General features: G+C 47.8%; 1 protein-coding gene across 1 annotated transcript in view; it reads left to right on the forward strand.

Annotated features, from left to right (window-relative positions):
• RPN1 (ribophorin I) overlaps positions 1 to 16,044 on the forward strand; it is a 28,789-nt gene extending 12,745 nt beyond the window's left edge. Inside the window, exons 4-10 of the mRNA XM_074404164.1 lie at positions 4,561 to 4,770; positions 6,318 to 6,510; positions 9,642 to 9,741; positions 10,448 to 10,586; positions 10,805 to 10,924; positions 13,270 to 13,515; positions 15,411 to 16,044. Of these exons, the coding sequence (XP_074260265.1) occupies positions 4,561 to 4,770; positions 6,318 to 6,510; positions 9,642 to 9,741; positions 10,448 to 10,586; positions 10,805 to 10,924; positions 13,270 to 13,515; positions 15,411 to 15,593 (1,191 nt within the window). The 3' untranslated portion in view covers positions 15,594 to 16,044. The remainder of the gene's footprint in view (positions 1 to 4,560; positions 4,771 to 6,317; positions 6,511 to 9,641; positions 9,742 to 10,447; positions 10,587 to 10,804; positions 10,925 to 13,269; positions 13,516 to 15,410) is intronic.
• The last annotated feature ends 6,509 nt before the right edge of the window (positions 16,045 to 22,553 follow it).

Here is a 22,553-nt window from a genome sequence, read left to right on the forward strand (position 1 = left end):
TTCTGTGCCTCCTGCTGTGGTTGCAAAGTGCCCATGGCTCATGTGTCTGCTGTGAAGATGACAGCCTTGCTACTCTGAGCTGTGCTTTCTCTAACTGTGTGATTTCTTTTAATTACTTAAAACTGTGAGAGTTCATATTGGGACACTGATTTTTCTTTTACGGAGGCTTTTAAAAATCTTAATATTTTGGGTTTTTGACTTTCCTCTTCCATCTTAAGTTAACAAAACGTTCATGAGAGGCTGGGTACAGTAGCTCACGCCTGTAATCCCAGCACTTTGGGAGGCTGAGGCAGGCGGATCACGAGGTCAGGAGTTTGAGACCACCCTGGCCAACATGGTGAAACCCCATCTCTACTAAAGATACAAAAAAATTAGCTGGGCATAGTGGTGCGCACCTGTAATTCCAGCTACTTGGGTTGCTCAGGCAGGAGAATGACTTGAACCTGGGATGCAGAGGTTGCAGTGAGCCAGGGCCACACCATTGCACTCCAGCCTGGGCGACAGGGTGAGATTCTGTCTCAAAACAAACATACGGAAAACCCAAAACGTTCATGAGAAACCATTTGGCAAATACAGAGGAAGATTTGAGGTCAGTTCACAACCACTTTTTTTTTTTTTTTTTTTTTGAGACCGAGTTTCGCTCTTGTTACCCAGGCTGGAGTGCAATGGCGCGATCTTGGCTCACTGCAACCTCCGCCTCCTGGGTTCAGGCAATTCTCCTACCTCAGCCTCCTGAGTAGCTGGGATTACAGGCACACGCCACCATGCCCAGCTAATTTTTAGTATTTTTAGTAGAGACGGGGTTTCACCATGTTGACCAGGATGGTCTCGATCTCTCGACCTCGTGATCCACCCGCCTCGGCCTCCCAAAGTGCTGGGATTACAGGCTTGAGCCACCGCGCCCAGCTCGAGTTCACAACCACTTTTGACACTATTAGCACTTTAGCACCTGAGTTGTTTTTAAACATAGGGCTTTTTAATGTATGTATTATGTTTAATGTCATATTATGTATGTTGTGTATATTCTCTGAACATTTTACATATTACTATATTACCTTCCTTTGTCCATTTTTTTTTTTTTTTGAGACGGGGTCTTACTCTGTCACCCAGGCTGGAGTGCAGTGGTGCAGTCTCAGCTCACTGCAACCTCTGCCTCCTGAGTTTAAGTGATTCTCCCAACTCAGCCTCCTCAGTAGCTGGGACTTACAGGCATGTGCCAACATGCCTGGCTAAATTTTGTATGTTTTGATAGAGATGGGGTTTCACCATGTTGGCCAGGCTGGTCTCAAACTCCTGACCTCAAGTGATCACTCACCTTGGCCTCCCAAAGTGCTGGAATTACTAGTGTGAGCCACTGTGCTTACACTTGTATACCATTTTTAAGTGGCTGACTCACTGATTTGATGTTCTAGAGCTTACTTTCCAAGTTTTTAATAGTTAAAAAGTTAGTGTTTTGGCTGGGTGCGGTGGCTCAAGCCTGTAATTCCAGCACTTTGGGAGGCCGAGGCAGGTGGATCATGAGGTCAAGAGATCGAGATCATCCTGGTCAACATGGTGAAACCCCGTCTCTACTGAAAATACAAAAAATTAGCTGGGCATGGTGGGGCATGCCTGTAATCCCAGCTACTGAGGAGGCTGAGGCAGGAGAATTGCCTGAACCCAGGAGGCGGAGGTTGCGGTGAGCCGAGATCCCGCCATTGCACTCCAGCCTGGGCAACAAGAGTGAAACTCCGTCTCAAAAAAAAAAAAAAAAAAGTTTTTCTTTTTCTATTTCATACTATAATATATAACTTTGTATTTTCAGAATAGATTTTCTGAAGTAATTTTTTTTTTTTTTTTTTTTTTTGAGACGGAGTTTCACTCTTGTTACCCAGGCTGGAGTGCAATGGCGTGATCTCGGCTCACCGCAACCTCCGCCTCCTGGGTTCAGGCAATTCTCCTGCCTCAGCCTCCTGAGTAGCTGGGATTACAGGCACGTGCTACCATGCCCAGCTAATTTTTGTATTTTTAGTAGGGATGGGGTTTCACCATGTTGACCAGGATGGTCTTGATCTCTTGACCTCGTGATCCACCCGCCTCGGCCTCACAAAGTGCTGGGATTACAGGCATGAGCCACCGCGCCTGGCATGAAGTAATGTTTTTCAAATGAAAGGATATGAGCATTTTAAAATTGCTGGCTGGTTGGGTGCAGTGACTCATGCTTGTAATCCCAGCACTTTGAGAGGCCAAGTTGGGTAGATCAGTTGAGGCCAGGAGTTTGAGACCATCCCGGGCAACATGGTGAAATTCCATCTCTACAAAAAATACAAAAAATTAGCCAGGAGTGGCGGCATGCGCCTGGAATCCCAGCCACTCAGGGGGCTGAGGTGGAAGGATCGCTTGAGCCCAGGAGGTTGAGACTGCATTGAGCCAAGATTGTGCCATTGCACTCCAGCATGGGTGACAGAGTAACACCCTGTTTATAAAAAAAACAAACTCTTGCTGTATTTTGCCAGGTAGTTTTTCTTTTTCTTTCTTTTTTTTTTTTGTGTGTGTGTCTGTTGCCAAGTAGTTTTTCAAAAGATTTTTTCTTTTTGAGGTGCAGTCTCTGTTGCCCAGGCTGGAGTGCAGTGGCGTGATCTCAGCACACTTCAACCTTCACCTCCTGGGTTCAAGCGATTCTTTTGCCTCAGCCTGCTGAGTAGCTGGGACTACAGGCGCACACCACCATGCCAGCACATTTTTGTATTTTTAGTAGAGATGGGGTTTCACATTTTGGCCAGGGTGATCTCAAACTCCTGACCTCTTGATCCGCCCACCTCAGCCTCCCAAAATGCTGCAATTACAGGCGTGAGACCCTGCTGCCCGGCGATTTAATTAATTTTTTAGGATACTGTGTGAAACTGCTGGTTACCTTTTCCTGTACTAGCATTAAATGCTATCAAATATGATTATGAGTGAATTGTACTTTTAAAAATCTAGTCACAGAATGAGTGATTAAACTAGGAAGAACTGTAACAGCCAACAAAATAGATCTTGTCCTTTTCATGGTCTTTTGGGAAGCAGGGTGTTTTCTGGCCCTTTTTTTCTTTTACATTGCATTTCTTTAAGGTTCTTAGGAATGTATTTATAGAAGGACACTTGGATTCCTTAATGACCAGAAATATATATATATGTGTGTGTGTGTGTGTGTGTGTGTATGTGTGTGTGTGTATATATATATATATATATATTTTTTTTTTTTTTTTCTTTTTTTTTTTTTTGAGATGGAGTCTTGCTCTGTCACCCAGGCAGGAGTACAGTGGTGCAATCATAACTCACCGCAACCTCTGCCTCCCAGGTTCAAGTGATTCTCCTGCCTCAGCCTCCCAAGTAGCTGGAATTACAGGTGCCTGCCACGATGCCCAGCTGATTTTTGTGCTTTTTAGTAGAGACAGAGTTTCACCATGTTGATCATGCGGGTCTCGAACTCCTGACCTCGGGAGATCCACCTGCCTCAGCCTCCCAAAGTGCTGGGATTACAGACATGAGCCACCGCACTCAGCCCAGAAAGATTTTTTAATACTAACCTCAGTGGTAAAATTGGCAAATAAATTGAGGAATTGGCGAAGGTATTGACTTTTTCTCTTTTTCTTTTTCTTTTTTTTTTTAAAGACGGGGTTTCACCATGTTGGTCAAGCTGGTCTTGAATTCCCGACCTCAGGTGATCTGCCCACCTTGGCCTCCAAAGTGCTTGGATTACAAGCGTGAGCCACCATGCCCGGCCAGGTATTGACTTTCTCTTGGATCTCATTGAGAGGTAGTACTTACCACGTAGAAGAGTGAAGTCAGACCAGGAGATGGCTGGTCGGGTGTGGTGGCTCACGCCTGTAATCCCAGCATTTTGGTAGGCCAAGGTGGGCTGATCACCTGAGGTCAGGAGTTCTAGACCAGCGTGGTCAACATGATGAAACCCCATCTCTACTAAAAGTCCAAAAATTAGCTAGGTGTGGTGGCATATACCTGTAATCCCAGCTACTCAGGAGGCTGAGGCAGGCGAATCACTTGAACCTGGGAGTTGGAGGTTGCAGTGAGACACAGTTGCACCACTGTACTCCAGCTTGGTTGACATAGCAAGATTCTGTCTCAAAAAGAAAAAAAGAAGAAGTGAAGTCAACTTAGCAGATCTCGTATTGCCACTTAAGTTTATGACCTTGAACAAAGTAATGGTAACCGCCAGACCTTGAGACTTATTTGTCAAATGGGGATAAGTAGTTCTTTATCATATTGTTTGAAGAATGAAATGAGATAATGCACTTATTTAGAACTCATAAAACAGTGCCTACCACATACATGTCAGCTCCAAACACGTTATTTATTTTTTTGTGTCCTATTTTTCCAGTTAATAATATGAATATTTATTTCCATATGTTTGAAGAAGTCTTAGTAAACATCATCTTAAAATGTTGCATACATTAGATACATCATAATTTACCCATTCTGTTGCTGATATTTATTTAGGTTGTTTCTGGTCAATTTGATTTAAACTAATGGTGATTTCTCTGTTGCCAAAACTTTGAACTACTTTTTCCTTCCTTGCAGGATACTTTTAAAGTACATTATGAGAACAACAGTCCTTTCCTGACCATCACCAGCATGACTCGAGTCATTGAAGTCTCTCACTGGGGTAATATTGCTGTGGAAGAAAATGTGGACTTGAAGCACACAGGGGCTGTGCTTAAGGGGCCTTTCTCACGCTATGATTACCAGAGACAGCCAGATAGTGGAATATCCTCCATCCGTTCTTTTAAGGTATAAAATGTTTAACTTGGACATTGTGAGAAGCTACGACTTTTTATTATATCTACCTATTCTTTGCTTTAGCTTATAGATGCTAAACTATCTATAAATATATAGATAGTTTAGGATTGACTGATGTTCATGTTGTTGAGTGGCAGTGTTAGAAATTAGCAGAATCTTAAACAAATCCCCCATATATAATAAATAAGCCATTTTCTTTTTTTTCTTTGAGACAGAGTCTCATTGTTACCCAGGCTGGAATATAATGGCATGATCTCTGCTCACTGCAACCTCTGCCACCTCGGTTCAAGCGATTTTCCTGCCTCAGACTCCTGAGCAGCTGGGATTACACGCATGCACCACCACATCTGGCAATTTTTGTATTTTTAGTGGAGATGGGGTTTCACCATATTGGCCAGGCTGGTCTTGAACTCCTGGCCTCAAGTGATCCGCCTGCCTTGGCCTCCCATAGTGCTGGGTTTACAGGCATGAGCCACCATGCCTGGCCTAAACCGTATTTTTTTAATTTTTAATTTTTTTACATTTTTATTTAAACCATATTTTTTAAATGAAAATTTGAATAGAAAAAGGAAAAGCATACTGACAGTCACAGTACCATCACCCAAACACAGCTAACATTTTGATCTATTTCTTTGTTCTTTTGTAGTATTTTTCAAAAACATTTTATCGCATTGCATATACGGTTTTAAAAATTTTTTTGTTTTATAAATGAAATCTTATAAACTTTTTTTTTTTTTTTTTGAGATGGAGTTTCGCTCTTGGTACCCAGGCTGGAGTGCAATGGCGCGATCTCAGCTCACCGCAACCTCCGCCTCCTGGGTTCAGGCAATTCTCCTGCCTCAGCCCCCTGAGTAGCTGGGATTACAGGCACGAGCCACCATGCCCAGCTAATTTTCTGTATTTTTAGTAGAGATGGGGTTTCACCATGTTGACCAGGATGGTCTCGAACTCTTGACCTCATGATCCACCCGCCTTGGCCTCCCAAAATGCTGGGATTACAGGCTTGAGCCACCGCGCCCGGCCTAACTTTTTTTATACTTATGTATGATAGAAGGGTTCAGTATGTGAACCAAGTATTATCCCCTCCCCCCATGATCAGAATACACTGACAGTTTTGGAAGATACAATAAAGAATATCAGGTAGACAAACTTTTTCCGTAACCCTACCACCTAGTAATTTGATAAAATTTCTTAAATCTTCCATCTTTAGTTTTCTTCTCTGCAAAATAACTTTCAAGATTATTTTTACCTTTGTATCATGTCTTCAGTGTTCACAAAGTTATTCGCAATTCCCTAAATTATTTACTGTTTAGAAGAATTTGGGTACTTAGCACCCTTGATTGAGAAGTCGACACAATTTCTAGAAATTTTGTAATCTTTGTGTGAAAGTCAGGCTTATTTAGGTTGTTTATGTTTGGGGACTACTTTAATTAAGTACTACATATGAAGATCTTGTGGCAGAAAATCTTCTGTGTTTAGGATCATTTCCTCTGAGCAGGTTCCTGGAGTTTTAGAAGGGCATATCTACTCTGTTGCAGACCATCCTTCCTGCTGCTGCCCAAGATGTTTATTACCGGGATGAGATTGGCAATGTTTCCACCAGTCACCTCCTTATTTTGGATGACTCCGTAGAGATGGAAATCCGGCCTCGCTTCCCTCTCTTTGGCGGGTGGAAGACCCATTACATCGTTGGCTACAACCTCCCAAGCTATGAGTACCTCTATAATTTGGGTCAGTCTTCAATAGTAAGAGAAAAACTAACCTTTACTTTTATGCATTTTTTTTTTCTTTCAGTTAGCAGTTTTTCTAGATGGAGGGTGTTTATTTGTCATTCTTAGGAAGGTTAGGGTATCAGGAACAACTTTTTATGAGTGGGTACAAATTACTATTGTAAAAGTAGTACATGGATTTGATAGTCAATTTAAACAGTATGTAAAAATCCTCTTCTTGCAGTTCTGTCATTAGATGGAACTGCTTAAATTCCTTTAAATAGTTTTTGGGTTATTTAAAAAACAAAAATTCAGAGAATACTAACACTTTTATATGAACATCCAGAACTAATGATTGTAAACATTTTGTCATATTTTCTTCAAGTGTTTCCTTTTTATTTTCTTTTTGAGACAGTGTTTCACTCTTGTTGTCCAGGCTGGAGGGCAATGGCATGATCTTGACTTACTGTGACCTTTTCCTCCTGGATTCAAGTGATCCTCCTTCCTCCACCTCCCAAGTAGTTGGGACTACAGGCGTGTGCCACCATACCCAGCTAATTTTGTATTTTTTTTTTTTTGTAGAGATGGGGTTTTGTCCTGTTGCCCAGGATGGTCTTGCACTTCTGGGCTCAAGTGTTTCCCTGCCGTTGGCCTCCCAAATTGTTGGGATTATAGGCGTGAGCCACCGTACCCAGCCTTGCCCCCATTTTTTTTTGTTACGTGTTTATTGTCAGAACAAATAGCCTTTACGTAGTGTACTTTTTCCCCTTTAAGTTTAGTTGTAGTTCCCAGCTCAGTGTCTATTGAACGCTCACCCTCATTGATTGATAGCAGTCCTTCCGGTTACCTGAAGGTAATTTTCATGTAGATTCTGCAGGAAGGGCTTATAGAATGAGTTTTTTTTTTTTTTTTTGAGATGGAGTTTCGCTCTTGTTGCCCAGGCTGGAGTGCAACGGCACAATCTCGGCTCACCACAACCTCCGCCTCCTGGGTTCAGGCAATTCTCCTGCTTCAGCCTCCTGAGTAGCTGGGATTACAGGCACGTGCCACCATGCCCAGCTAATGTTTTGTATTTTTAGTAGAGACGGTGTTTCACCATGTTGACCAGGATGGTCTCGATCTCTCGACCTCGTGATCCACCCGCCTCGGCCTCCCAAAGTGCTGGGATTACAGGCTTGAGCCACCGCGCCCGGCAGAAGTTTCCCAGTATCTTAAATGTTACTTCATTTTTTTGGGGGTTGCATAAAGTATTCTTTTCGAAGACTGATCTGCTTTCTCCTTATAGACTTACAAGCTTTAAAAAATATAGAAAAGGAAAGGATTGAAGTTTTTTATTTGTTTGTTTGATTTTTGAGGTGGAGCTTCCCTCTTTTTGCCCAAGCTGGAGTACAATGGCACGATCTCAGCTCATTGCAACTTCCACCTCCTGAGTTTAAGCGATTCTCCTGCCTCAGCCTCCCAAATAGCTGGGATTGTAGGCACCTGCCACCATGCCCGGCTAATTTTTGTATTTTTAGTAGAGACAGGGTTTCAACATATTGGTCAGGCTGGTCTCAAACTCCTGACCACAGGTGATCTACCTGCCTTGGCTTCCCAAAGTGCTGGGATTACAGGCGTATGCCACCCTGCCTGGCCATAAAATGAGTTCTTTCATATTGATAACAGGTTGTGCCTTTTGTAGTTAAAAGTCACTTTTGCTGAATATAAAATCCTTAGCTTACACTTCTTTTCTCTAGTATCTTAAACGTTACTTCGTTTTTTTGGAGGGGGGGGGGTTGCATAGAGTATTCCTTTCAAAGTCTGATCTGCTTTCTCCTGATAGACTTACAAGCTTATTAAAATCTAGATGTGGAAAAGGAAAGGATTGACATTTTTTTTGTTTGTTTGTTTTTTGAAGTGGAGTTTCGCTCTTATTACCCAGGCTGGAGTGCAATGGCGTGATCTCAGCTCACTGCAGCCTCTGCCTCCTGGGTTCAAGTGATTTTCCTGCCTCCGTCTCCTGTGTAGTTGTGGTTACAGGCATGCACCACTATACCTGGCTAATTTTTTGTATTTTTAGTAGAAAAGGGGTTTCACTATGTTAGCTGGGCTGGTCTTGAACTTCTGAGCTCAGGTGGTCCACCTGCGTCAGCCTCCCAAAGTGCTGGGATTACAGGCATGAGTCACCGCACCTGGCCTTTTTTTTTTTTTTTTTTTTTTTTTTTTTTTTTGAGATGGAGTTTCACTCTTGTTGCCCAGGGTGGAGTACAGTGGCACGATCTTGGCTCACCACAACCTCCACCTCCCAGGTTCAAGCGATTCTCCTGCCTCTGCCTCCCAAGTAGGTGGGATTACAGGCATCCGCCACCACAGCTAATTTTTATGTTTTGAGTAGTGATGGTGTTTCACCACGTTGGCCAGACTGGTCTCAAACTCCTGACCTTAGGTGATCTGCCCACCTCAGTCTCCCAAAGTGCTGGGATTACAGGCGTGAGCCACTGTCTGTTGGTCATTTTTAATGTGGCCCTTTGGAAGGAGGGATGCTTTAGGGTGGCCTTTGTCCCTTCCCAGACCTCTGCTGTTTTACTGTAGTATACTGGAAAAACACGTGGCTTGCTTGCTGAGCTTCCCCCGCTCGGTTTTTGAGCTCCATTGTCCCTATCATGCTCAATTTTGATTCTGTTGAGCAGTTCCTCCTCAGAGAGTAGGGCACTGTCCCAGAAGGGGAGTTCTGCTCTCAGGGACTAGACTCTGCAGACTCGTAGACCTTCTGCAGGCCCGTTTCAGTCACCTTTAGGCAGGGCACTACTGCTCCGAGTTTCAGCCACTCCACACATTGGCCTGCGATGCTGTCTAGGGAATCCCAGTTGTATGTTTTGGGGTTCTGCTGTTCTTAAGCCCTTTAGTTGCCCTGTTGCTTCTCTCTGCCTTCTTGTTCACAGACACTGATAAGTGAAGATCTTGTGGCTGTCCGTGTTTTGACCCCTGCCCCTGTCTTTGTATTGTGGGGTTTGGTAGAGATACTTGGTTGCCTGGTTTTGTTGTAAACATGGTCCGTGGGTTTTGGGTTTGCTGTCTAGTTGCTCTGTATTTATGTGGGCCGCTGTACTTCTTTCTCTCCTGCCCATTTACTCTATCTTCCACATCATTGTGTATGTTTGGTTGATCCCTCAGGTGACCAGTATGCCCTGAAGATGAGGTTTGTGGACCATGTGTTTGATGAACAAGTGATAGATTCTCTGACTGTGAAAATCATCCTGCCTGAAGGAGCGAAGTGAGTGTGACTGTTCCTCTCCTCTGCACCCATTTTCTCTGGTTGTACCCTTGTGCTACTCTAAGGGGAGCCTGTGTTCTAGGGGCACAGTCTTTGTGTCACTTCGTTCTAGATTTACTTCATCAGGGAACTGCTTGGCCTCTCTTGAGTCACATGTCCACTCTGACTGCCAGAATGAGAGAGCCCTTGATTTTTATCCTGTGTAGTATGTGCCATGGGGAAAAGGTAGTTCCTCAAGCAAATCCAGGGTGTGCTGTTTACCAGGAGAAGGGACAGTGGTCCTGGGCAGACAAAAGCAGGACGTGTCCCCCATAAGAAGCTGTCTCATGTGAAGAGCAAGAATATTCACGACAGCGTGCGAGTCCTCTGTTGAAGCCCTAAGGGACTCACTGGTTAGAATGTACAGGAGAGCTGTGCCAATTTTGTGACTCCAAGGAGTGGGGCCAGTGCCTGTGAGAACTTGGGAGGGGAGGATACAGTGGGACAGTTGTTGCCCCAGCAGAAGAGGGCTTTAAAAGAAAGGGCTTTCTGGCAGCGGCTCTCCTGTCTAAGAGAGTTGTGTTCTCCATAGCTAGGGAGGGAGCTCAGTGGAGGAGGATGAACTCAGTGACCTCAAAAGGCCCAAAGCCTTGGAATTCTTTGATTCTAAATGTGGTTCGTTGGTATAGTTGGTTGGAGGCTATATTTTATTTCCATCTGCTTCCAGGAACATTGAAATTGATAGTCCCTATGAAATCAGCCGTTCCCCAGATGAGCTGCACTACACCTATCTGGACACGTTCGGCCGCCCTGTGATTGTTGCCTATAAGACAAATCTGGTAGAACAGCATATTCAGGACATTGTGGTGAGTGGCTCAGCTGTTTGCCTTGCGTGCTGTCTTTCCCAGACAGTGGGCACTGGGGCCGAGGACTCACCCCCTGTCCCTCCTTGGGCTGGAGTTGTTTGAGCCCACAACCTCTTCTGGGCTTGGGGTGGGGCAGCAGGTTGAGTGGGCCAGCCTGGGTGAGTCTAGGCTCCCCTGTCCCTGCAACCCTGACGAAGCCTGTCTCCTGCTTCTCCCAGGTCCACTACACATTCAACAAGGTGCTTATGCTGCAGGAGCCCCTGCTGGTGGTGGCAGCCTTCTACATCCTGTTCTTCACCGTCATCATCTATGTCCGGCTGGACTTCTCCATCACCAAGGTACCCTCTCAGCCTTCTTCCTGCTTGTCATTTGTGTCATTTGTGTCCTCGTAATAGCACCAGCTTGAGCACTGATCCTTACAGTGAACCCAGGGGAGGACACCATGGCCAGAAGACCCCGGCTTGTGTTCATCCTTCTTGGAAGGGTACTTTGTTTTTGTTTCTTGTGGTGACCAGCACAGGAGCTTAAGTCCCTGTTTGTCTTATTTTGGCTCTGGAGACAGAGTAACTTGGATGCCCAGTTGAGGTAGAAAATACACGAAAAGACTGGTGCTTGTTATTTAGCTGTTTTGCTTCTATTCAGTGGAACTTGGAGGTGGAACTCCCTCTTAGTCCCCTTGCCAGTGTCCCCTCTCCCTTCCCTTGTGATTCCTTGGCCCCACAATACCCTTCTCCCGCTGCACTCTCTGCTCCGTGACAGGCAGGCTTCGTGGCTCCTTGGTGCTCTCCAGGCTGCACCGCCGTTACCCTCAGGTCATCCTCTCGGTCTTTTCTTCCTCCTTCCCTCTATTTCTCATTCTCTCATTGTGACCGAGGACTCTTGGCACCATGCCTCAGGGCAGGCACTAGTACCAGGCACTTACTGGAGCCTGGGGGGTGAGGCTTCGGGGCGGACACGAGCGAAGCTGGTGCTTGAGGGCTGTGGGAACGTGAGGACAGGTACAGGTTGTGCTTTTTTTTTTTTTTTTTTTTGAGACAGAGTCTCGCTCTGTTGCCAGGCTGGAAGCAGTGGCGCAATATCAGCTCACTGCAACCTCTGCCTCCCGGGTTCAAGCAATTCTCCTGCCTCAGCCTCCCAGGTAGTTGGTACCGCAGGTGCGCACCAAGGGTGTGCTTTTAGTGGTGCAGCCTGGCAGGCCCCAAGGGCTACCCTGAGGAGGTGACAGGCGAAGAAGGTTGCAAGGACAATCAGCTGGAGGGGCTGATGTTTATGAGACGGCAGGGAGGGGTTTTGATGACACCCGTGGATAGTGGCAGGGCACGTGTGTAAGATGTTGATCCACCCTGTGTGGGTCCGCTTATAGGCAGGTTTTTTCAATCAATGCAGATAGGAACTACAGTACTCAATACAGTGTTTGAGGGATCTGAAACCAAGTATGTGGAGGGTTGACTTTTTGTATACATGGGTTTCATAGGGCAGACTACCGGACTTGAGTATGTGCAGATAGTCAGTGGCTTCGAAGTGTAACTGTGTGTGTGTGTGTGTGTGTGTGTGTGTGTGTGTGTGTGTGTGTGTTTAAGTGTAATTATTTTTGCTGAATCATTTGAGGTTAAGTTGTAGACATTGTGCCCTTTTACCCTTGAATAGTTGAGCATGTGTGTAGCCTGAGAGCAAGGATATTCTTACATAATCACAATACAGTGACCAAATTCAGGAAATGTAATGTTGCTAAAAATCTGGTAGAACAGCACATTCAGAACTTTGTGCTGAGTGGCTCCACTGTTCTGCCTTCTGTGCCATTCTTCCTCAAACAATGGGAAATATAATTGTCTGCTAATTAATTAATATTAATTGGCCAGTTAATTATTACTATTGACCAACATGGAGTCCATACTTAAATTTTGCTGACTGTTCCCCTAATCAGTCACAGCTGACTGCAGCCTCGAACTCCTGGGCTCAAGCCATGCTTCCACCTCAAATAGTTTGGGACTACAGGAGCATGCCACCATGGCCGACTAAGTTTTTGTATTTTTATTAGAGATGGGGTTTTGCTACGTTGGCTAGGCTGGTCTCAAACTCCTGGACTGAAGCAGTCTCCCTGCCTTGTCCTCCCAAAATGTTGAGATTACAGGTGTGAGCCCCTGCATCTGGCTAAAAATTTTTTTGTAGAGACAGAGTCTCATTATGTTGCCCAGGCTCAGCTTTTACCCCTGACCTCAAGTGATCCTTCTGTCTCAGCTGCCCAAAGTGTGGGGATTACAGGTGTGAGCCTCCATTCCTGGTCCTTTCTTTGTGTTTAATGACTTTGACATTTGTATTGTAGAGACTAGATTTACACAGCGTCCCTTAATTTTGGTTTGTATAATGTTTCCTGCTGATTAAATGGGCAAGACTGCTGAAAAGTAATGTGTGTACAGGGCACACTGACATTATACTTGTTCACATCTGTCTGCCTGCTTTACTGGACTGAGAAGTGAATGTCTGCTTCATGTTTATGGCCCTAGTCTTGCCTATTGCTGAACCTGGTCCAGATTAGGTGTCAGCAGGGGTTTGACTCTGACTTTCTAAGAAGGTGGCATTTCTTTTTTGGATGGCTGGTGGTGGCAGATGTTCTTTGGGAGATAAGGTCAGAGTGGGCCCAAGCCTGGAAGTTGGTCACACATGGTCCCTCTCCTTCCTTCAGGATCCAGCTGCAGAAGCCAGGATGAAGGTAGCCTGCATCACAGAGCAGGTCTTGACCCTGGTCAACAAGAGAATAGGCCTTTACCGTCACTTTGATGAGACTGTCAATAGGTATAAGCAATCCCGGGACATCTCCACCCTCAACAGTGGCAAGAAGAGTCTGGAGACTGAACACAAGGCCTTGACCAGTGAGATTGCACTGCTGCAGTCCAGGCTGAAGACAGAGGGCTCTGATCTGTGCGACAGAGTAAGTGTCGGGCATCACAGAGTCTCTTGGCTCGGGGCCCTCCAAGCCTTACTGCTGTGTCCGCGGCACACACCAGGCAACTCTTTTGCTTACCTGCATGCTTGTGGGATCAGACTGCATCTCGCCATAGCTTTTCATGTGGTACTAGTCTTTGTGGAGGAACAAGGGATTTTGGGGTCCTGGTTGTGAGCTGGGTTTGGAGGAAGCTCTGCCAGCCTCCTCAGCACTATGTGCTCTTGTGGAGTATTGAGAGTAACTGCTGCTTCTCCTGAAGGCCAGACTGTCTAGGCCTCAGGCTGCTCATGTTGTTGAACCTAGATTTTAGAATCAATGGGTTTGAATCTAGGCCCTGATTCAGAGTTCGTAAACCTGGTCAAGTTACCTAACTTTTGTGCCTCAGTTTCCTCATCTGTAAAATGGGAATGCTATTAGCCCCCTCATGGGGGTTGTGTGTGTGAAATGAGTTAATGCATGCAAAATGTTCAGAACTCTGCCTCATACAAACTCTGTAAAGGAGTTATGTTATCTGTAAATGAGGACAGTAACCTCTTTGCAGAGGTGCCCCTCAGAGTCCCTGACTCCCCTGTCCTGTCCCTGGCATTCCCTCTCCTCACCCTGTGTGAATTTCCTCATAACACCTACCATTTCTTTCTTTCTTTTTTTTTTTTGGATATAGGTTCTCACTCTGTTGCCCATACTGCAGCATAGTGGTGCAATCTCAGCTCACTGCAAGCCCCACCTTTAGGCTTAAGCAATCCTCCTACCTCAGCCTCCCAAGTAGCTGGGACCACAGGTGCACATCACCATGCCTGGCTAAGTTTTTGTATTTTTTGTAGAAATGGGGGTTTTGCCATGTTGCCAAGGCTAGTCTTGAACTCCTGAGCTCAAGTGATCTGCCTGCCTTGGCTTCCAAAGTGCTAGGATTACAGGCATGAGCCACTGCGCCTGGCCTGCACCTACCACTTTCTGAAATGATTTAATCTTGTGCTTAATTGTGTTTTTTTTTTTTTTTTGAGACGGAGTTTCGCTCTTGTTACCCAGGCTGGAGTGCATTGGCATGATCTTGGCTTACTGCAACCTCCGCCTCCTGAGTTCAGGCAATTCTCCTGCCTCAGCCTCCTGAGTAGCTGGGATTACAGGCACGTGCCACCATGCCCAGCTAATTTTTTGTATTTTTAGTAGAGACAGGGTTTCACCATGTTGACCAGGATGGTCTCGATCTCTTGACCTCGTGATCCACCCCCCTCGGCCTCCCAAAGTGCTGGGATTACAGGCTTGAGCCACGGCGCTCGGCCTTAATTGTTAATTATATGTCAGCGTTTGAGGGCAAGATCCCTTATCTGTCCTTATTGCTGTTTTCTGTAACCTAGAATTGTGCCTCATGCCGTGGCTCACTAAACATTTGTTGAATGTTGAATGAATGTGACTATACCAGTTCTCAGTGTGACATACAGTAGGTGACAATGACTGTCACCCCCCTTTCCCTTGCCATTGGTAATTTGCCTAATTGAATCCCTGGGCCTAATTTGGCAAGCTGCAGGGAGAGAAGGGACGGTAATAGAGCAGCCGCTATGTGCCAGGGCGTGTACCAGGTGCTGCCAAGTACTTTCACACTTAATCCTCAATGATCCTGGAATGGAGATGAGGCCCAGGGATGGTGCAGGGCTTGTTCACAAGGGCCTAAGGACAGGGCTTGTGGGTGGTGAAGTTGGCATTTGAAGCCAGGCCTGTCTTCTCCATAGCCAGCCCTGCTGCCCTGGGACACTGTGCTCTTTGCTGTATTTGTGGCTGGTCCCTGTGGAGCTCTGGGGTCTATAGGCCTGGGAGATGGTGGGGCCTGCTGAGTTGGGTGGGAGGACCACTCATAAGTCCTTCCCTGCTCTTGCCTCGGCCAGGTAAGCGAAATGCAGAAGCTGGATGCACAGGTCAAGGAGCTGGTGCTGAAGTCGGCGGTGGAGGCTGAGCGCCTGGTGGCTGGCAAGCTCAAGAAAGACACGTACATCGAGAATGAGAAGCTCATCTCAGGAAAGCGCCAGGAGCTGGTCACCAAGATCGACCACATCCTGGATGCCCTGTAGCCCCTGCCCACGTCCTCAGGGGGGCCCAGGGGTGCCTGCGCTTCACAGTGGCAGGCAGAGTGGGTGGTAGTGGGAGGTTGAGCATGGAGGCCCGTCAAGGCTGACATCTGTAAAAGGCCTTTAAGGAGGAGAAACCAGGCCCTGCCTCGGGCAGTGTGAGCAGCTTGCTGTTTGTCCTTAAATCTTTCCTTTTTTTAAAAAAAAAAACAAAACAAAAAAACCTTAAAAATAACTCCCATTAAAAACAAAACATCTTTGTGTTTTGAACAAAGGAATTTTCAATATTTGATCGGTAGTCTGTTCTGAAGCCTAGGATGTTTTTTCAGCCTGTAAAGTCCCTTATTTTATGCCCTTCTAATTCCTGATGTTTAGGTATTTTGTGAGTGCATGTGTTACTTTTTTTTAAAGTGTGTGTGAACAAATGGAAATAAAGCAGGGACTGTGAACATTGCTTTTTGTTCTGCTGAAGATCTCATAATTTCTTAATTTTGGGAATAGTGCTTTTATCAAGTGCTTTTTATTCATTAAATAATGGATTTGCTTCTCAGCAAGTTTGCAAGGCAAGCATACAAGCATTTACATTTTACATATTAGACCACTGAAGTATTCTAATACCAGAATGTTGAAAGAGGTAAAGTGGCTTAGGTTACAGAATGGAGTAGTGGAGTGAAGCCTCTATTTTTGTAGTTTTTTCATCCTTCCTGTGAGTCACATTTTACTCAGCATCAAGGAAACAGTGATGAGCAAAGCAGAGTTGGTTCCTCCCAAGAGGCAAAGGATTGAAAGCTCAGGTGGGTAATTGATAGTGCCAGTGAGTGCCAGGCTTTCTGCCCTCTTTCCTCTCTGGAGGGGGGTTCCCTCCCTGTCTCCACCTAATGAATTCCTGCTCAGCCTCAGGCAACAGCTTAAGGTTACTGGGTCAGGAAGCCGTCCACTGCCTGCCACACTCAGTCAAGACCTGTGGTACCCTTGTTTTCCTTCATACCTCTCTTCCACCTCATCTACCACAGTTGGGTGTGTGATTACTGAACTAGTTTCAATAGGGCAGGAGTTTTACCTGAATGCTCATCTTGATGTTAACAGCTAGGTGTTCAGCTCAATCTATGACACTTAGTTGGGTTATTGAATGTTTGCATGAGTGGCTTACAAACAGCTTTAATATGGGCAGGTGGGTTGAGGGATTACTGGGGAAGTCTGTAGAAAACCAGTTGTGAGGAACTGATGTTGAATTTTGTTTCAGATATGGCAAAATTGAGGTACTTGGGACATCCAAGTGGGAATGTCCCTGGGCAGATAGATAGTCAGGCCCTCGGATTCTAAGGTCTGGTGTGGAGATGGTAAATCTCGGGCTGCTGGGCCTACAGGTGGTTATGGAAAAGGCGAGAAGGAGGCTGTGGCAGATGAGGATGCCTAGGAAGGGTGTAGAATAAGAAGAGATCCAGAACTGAATATTACTGTGACAAAGTAATAGTGGCCACCTGGGTTGACAAAGACCAGGTCTCTCCTAACCTGGGACAAGAAAGACCAGGACTGTGTGGCGTCATGAAGCTAAGTGGGAAAATGTTTCTAGGAGTGAACCATCAGCAAATGCTGTGGCTGAAGAGACTGGGCAGTGCCTTTTGGCTGTAGGAGTGGATCACCGAAGCCTTTTACCCCATCGGTCGCTTGAGAACTGTGTTGGTGTGGGGATGGGAATTGCACGGAAGTGAGGCTTTCTCTGGATACTGACAGTGCATTTCGCTGTGAAACAGGCTGTGAAAGGGATGCCTGAGGGCCTCCAGGAGGATGCGCAGCTTGGATCTCTAAGGTGGAAGACACCAAGTGTGCTAAATGCCATTGGGAAAGTTCCAGTTGAAAATGAGAAGTTGAACATAGGGTTTAAGAGATTGTGCAGAGGGGAAATGGGGGTCCAAGGAAAGTGGAAGGATGGGATGGACAGAAGGAGGACCCTCCAGAGTGGGGCTCTGCAGTCTGATCCCTGGAAGGAAATCCCAGGCCTGCTGCTCTCCGTGACCTTAGGCAAGTCTTTCCGTGCAAAATGGAGCAGGGCTGTGTTGCCTGCTTCCTAGGATGGCTGTGTGGGTCACATGCAGTCACAATGCGATATAGCAAGTGCTTGTTAAATAGCTATGGTCCAGTCCTGTGACCCCAAGCTCTGGCCTGAGCCAGGAGCGGAGGATTGGTCCTGTCCTGGGGGTTGGAGGGCCTGGAGGCCACGTTTAACCGGTGCTGGACCTGGCCCCACGCACGCCTGGCCTCGGGAGCTCCTGCGGAAGGGTGCATATCCTGACATGCCTGGGAAGCGTCCATCGCAGCCCCTGCTCCCCTAGGGAAGCCCCGGGCGGCAGTGCTTCACGGAGGGGCCCTGCTTTGCCGCGGCTGCATACCACCTCGGGCCATTTGGCCAGCTGCTTCACCAGCTCTCCTGTTTACTCATCTTACTCTGCCTGAAACTTTTTCTCCGTTTTTTGGAGCAGTCAGCCTAGCCGAAACCAAGAGAACTCGCTGGGCCCGCATGCAGGTTCGTAGGCGCTCTCTCGCTGGCCTGGTGGGCTTCTCGCAGGCCTGAGCAGCGAGCTGCGCCTGCGCCCTGGTGTCCCTTTGAAACATTGCGGCGCGTCACCAGGGGGCGCCGGGGAGTAAGGCCGAACACGCAGGCGCAGAGTGCGGGCTGGAAAAGTCGCGCATGCGTGGGGCTGCTCCTAATTTAGAGGGTGCGCGGCTCCGACAATTCTCTGGCTGTGGCGCCACCTATGGGTATGGGCTCGTAAACGCCGCCTCTGCCCAGACTGGGACTGGGTCTGGGGTCAGCAGGCTCAGGGCCACTGAGCTGCTGAGAGGCTTAGCCATGGGGACTTGGGCTCTCAGCTGCCCTGGAAGGCCACAGGGCCAGCTGGGCTGGCCAAGGCCAGTGGCTCCCCCAGCATCCTGTGCTGGGTGCATCCCTGGGCCGGGTGGGGCATCCAGCGCTGCCCTCCCCACCCCGGACCTCTTCACATCCCTCGTTTGCTGGGACTGAGCGCCCTAGTTCACTGGCAGCCCTGCGCTTCCCTGATCCTGTTTCCCCAGTAGTAAACAGGGTTTGCTTTTCAGCTTTTGCCTCAGCTCTAGCCCAGTCTGTTTCCCCTTTGTAAATCTCAGGGAGGGTGAAGTGGGGCCCTAGGTGTAAAACCAGGTTCAGGCCAGGCATCCCTTGGCTCCATGGGACATGCCCCAGACATCTGATAACTCTCATTTGGTATCGGACCCAGCATGTCCTCTCTGGCCCTCACGTGGCCTCATAAGGAGTGACCCACACACTCCCACTCCTGTTCAGATTCCCAGGCCACAGTCCCTTTTGTCCAGCCTTGGCCAAGATGCCTGACACTAGTGGTTTGGCCGTGGCAGCCTCCATGGATGCAGCTTTGGGATGTCCCTGTGGCCATAGGTGGTCACATGGCAGGCCCCAGCCAGCAACCTGGACCCTGGCTCAGGGAGGGGAAAACACGGCTGAAGAAGGGTTGGGTGTCACTTTCTCTCTTCCATTTGTCTTAGAGGCTGTCATGGGAGAAAACCCCAAGGACCCAGTGCGCCCTCACAGTTTCACCACAAGTATCCTGACCGGGCGTCTGGTGCCGAGCTGATAGTGCAGGCCCCGGCCGCAGCCCCGCCGGAAGCCCATGCTGCCAGCGGTTGGGGGCCGCAGGCTCAGACAGGAAATGCCCCCGAGTGTACCCCAGGGCTCATGGCCTCTGCAAAGGCCTGATGCTTTGGATGAGACCTGGCGCCATTTTGAAGCTGGGCCTGCTTCTGGGACTCTGGCCTGGTTTTGGGGCTGGTGGCCTGAGATCTGGGGACTGCTTTGTCACCTGCTTGGACAGGTGTGGGAGATGACGGAGGGAAGAGAGTATCTTCAGACTGGGCTAGAGCTGAAGCACAAGCTGAACGAGGCAGCCTGTCCCCTACCATGGCCAAGCCCTTTAGGATGTCGCCAGCCCAGCTCTTTAAGGTCTCAACTTTCATCAGGGCCTTGGTTCCACATGTAGTGTGACAGGCTCAGGACTAAATGCAGGGGTCACAGAAGGGAGCAGACAGTAGAAGTACTGGGCGTCAGGAAAGGCAGGCCAGAAGGGAGGGCCATCAGGAGGGGCCATCTGAAGGATTTGCCTGAGGGGGATGGTGGGGAGGGAGGAGTCCAGACCCTTTTTCGACCTCCACTCATGAGAGAGAATCCAGAAAGATTTGTTTTGGGCCGGGCGCGGTGGCTCAAGCCTGTAATCCCAGCACTTTGGGAGGCCGAGGTGGGTGGATCTTGAGGTCAAGAGATCGAGACCATCCTGGTCAACATGGTGAAACCCCGTCTCTAGTAAAAATACAAAAAAATCAGCTGGGCATGGTGGCGCGTGCCTGTAATCCCAGCTACTCAGGAGGCTGAGGCAGGAGAATTGCCTGAACCCAGGAGGCGGAGGTTGCGGTGAGCCGAGATCATGCCATTGCACCCCAGCCTGGGTAACAAGAGCGAAATTCCGTCTCAAAAAAAAGATTTGTTTTAAGACGAGTGTCTCAATCTGTTAGGGCTGCTGTAACAAAATACCATAGACTGGGTAGCTATAAATAGAAATTTGCTTCTTACAGTTCTGGAGGCTGGGAAGTCCAAGATCAAGGCACCGGCAGATTTGGTGTCGAGAGGTCCTGTTGCTTAGTTCAAAGATGGGACCTTCTCATGTCCTCACATGGTGGCAGAGATGAGGGAACTCTCGGAGGTATCTTATAAGGGCACTAATGTCCATTCGTGAGGGCTCTACCCTCATGGCCTAATCACCTCTCAAACGTGCCACCCCTTAATGCTTCATACTGGGGCTAAGGTTTCAACATAGGAATTCTGGGGGGATGCAGACAGTCAGTCTGTAACTGTGGGAAGGACAGGAGCCTGTTCAAATGCTGATGGGAAGGAAGGAAGGAAGGAAGGAACAGGGACCCAAAGGTTGAAGATCCAGGAGAGAAGGGGCCCATGAATAGATCCCTGTAGAGCAGGATTGGGTGGGATTGAGGGCTTAAGGGAGAGATCTCATGGGAGAGTCCTGAGAGATTGCGCCTTTATTAGCCCTGAGGAGGAGATCAGCAAAGACCCACTGAAGCTTAGCCTCCCGGGCACCCTTCCCTATTCTCCAGGTGGGCTAAGAGGGCCTTGCCTTACACCACTGGGCCTTACTCTCTGAAGTGGAATGGATTGTTTGCCTCCCTAGACTGGGTGCTCTCTTTCAGTAGAGTTTAAACAGAGGCAGCGCATCAATTCATTTAACAAATATCCTCAACTGAGTGTAGTGGACTTTATAAATGCCCTCCCAACACTTTGTGAGGTTGAGGAGGGAGGATCATTTAACCCGGGAGATTGAGGCTGCAGTGTTATGATCACACCACTGCACTCTAGCCTGGGTGACAGAGTACGACCCTGTCTTGAAAACAAAAACAATTTTTGTATACTTTGTAGAGATGGGTTTCACCATGTTGCTCAGGCTGGTGTCGAATTTCTGGGCTCAAATGGTCTGCCTGCCTCGGCCTCCTGAAGTGCTGAGATTACAGGCATGAGCCACTGCGCCTGGCCCATTTGCCATTTTTAAGTAATGGACAAGGTTGGTCATTTTTCCTTGTGAATTTGCTCTCTTCTGTGTGGTTTATGTATTGTTGAGGTTTTTGCCCTTTTTATAGGTGCCTAGGAAAGCTAGTAACAGAAAAATGGGTGCTCATTGTGATTTCTGAAAGTCAGCAGCAAAAAGGGTAAACAGGAATGTTCTGGAAAGGCCCTGCCCTGGGAGGGACAGGGACTGGAAGGCCGGAGGGAGGGCTGCATGCCTATTTTTACAAATAAATGCAATCTGAATGGTTTAAAACAAACAAACTACACACACACACACCAAAAAAAAAAAAAAAAAAAAAAAATCCACTTTGTAGTGGGCACTGTTTTGGGCACTGGCAGTATGATAGTGATAAATGCAATGAAGGAAATAAAATGGGTGATGTGATAGATGGATGTGTCTGGAGGTCAGGAGAGCATCCCTTGGAGGAGACTCCTGAGCTGAGACCCAGGACAGCTGAGAGCTGGGCAGGGTGGCGTAGCAGGGCGTGGGCTGGGTGGCCACAAATCCTGCAGCCTCTTTTCTCCTGGCCACTTCGCTCCCCCCATCCAGGCCTCTGGTGGCTGCAGGGCCTCCTGCCTCCAAGTTAGGTCTCTTTCACACCTGCCCTCTAGAGTGCTCCAGCTCCTCAGCTTCCAGCTTCCTCTCCCCCAGGCCTGGGTCCTGGTGCCTGCATGGCCCGACGCTCATGCATCGTAGCCTTTGCATCAGGGGGCACTCATACCTATGCCAGGCTCCTGATGGTGTCTGACCCACTCAGGGCTCAGGGATTGCTGTTTTTCTTCTCTGAGCCTCACATTGCTCACCTGGAGAATGGGCACCATAACGCTACGAGGACTGAAGGAGCTCAGAGGTGTGCCACCTGGGAAAGCCCCTGGCGCCACCTGGGAAAGCCCCTGGCGCAGCACTGGCTCAAGGAGCAGGAAAAGTCTTTTCCTTTGACAGATACCAGGTGACCAGTATAACCTTTTGGTTTGAACTGAGCTTAGCTGTTTACAAAGTGCTTTATAAATGTCCATTTATTCATTGGTTCAGACTGCGGATCAAGGTCTCAGCACACAGGGGGTTGGAGCTGTAGGCATGGAGGGAGGGAGGAGCCAGCCCTCACTGAGACAGACAGACCGGGGATCAGTCCCTCTCTGCAGCTAGTAGCTGTGTGAGCTTGGGCAAGGCCCCGCCCTCTCTGGGCCTCAAGTCTTTCTGCACAATGACAGATGTCAGAGGGCCTTCTAGCATTGATGTGCTGGGATTCTGGGGCCAGTTAGTGCAGGGAGAGTTCCAGAAGCAGCCTCAGTTGAGCAAGATGCTTTGAATGGGTCTTTTTAAATCAAGCACTAGTTATGTG

Source organism: Saimiri boliviensis, chromosome 8, assembly GCF_048565385.1.
Source record: "Saimiri boliviensis isolate mSaiBol1 chromosome 8, mSaiBol1.pri, whole genome shotgun sequence".
NCBI classification, from domain to species: domain Eukaryota; kingdom Metazoa; phylum Chordata; class Mammalia; order Primates; family Cebidae; genus Saimiri; species Saimiri boliviensis.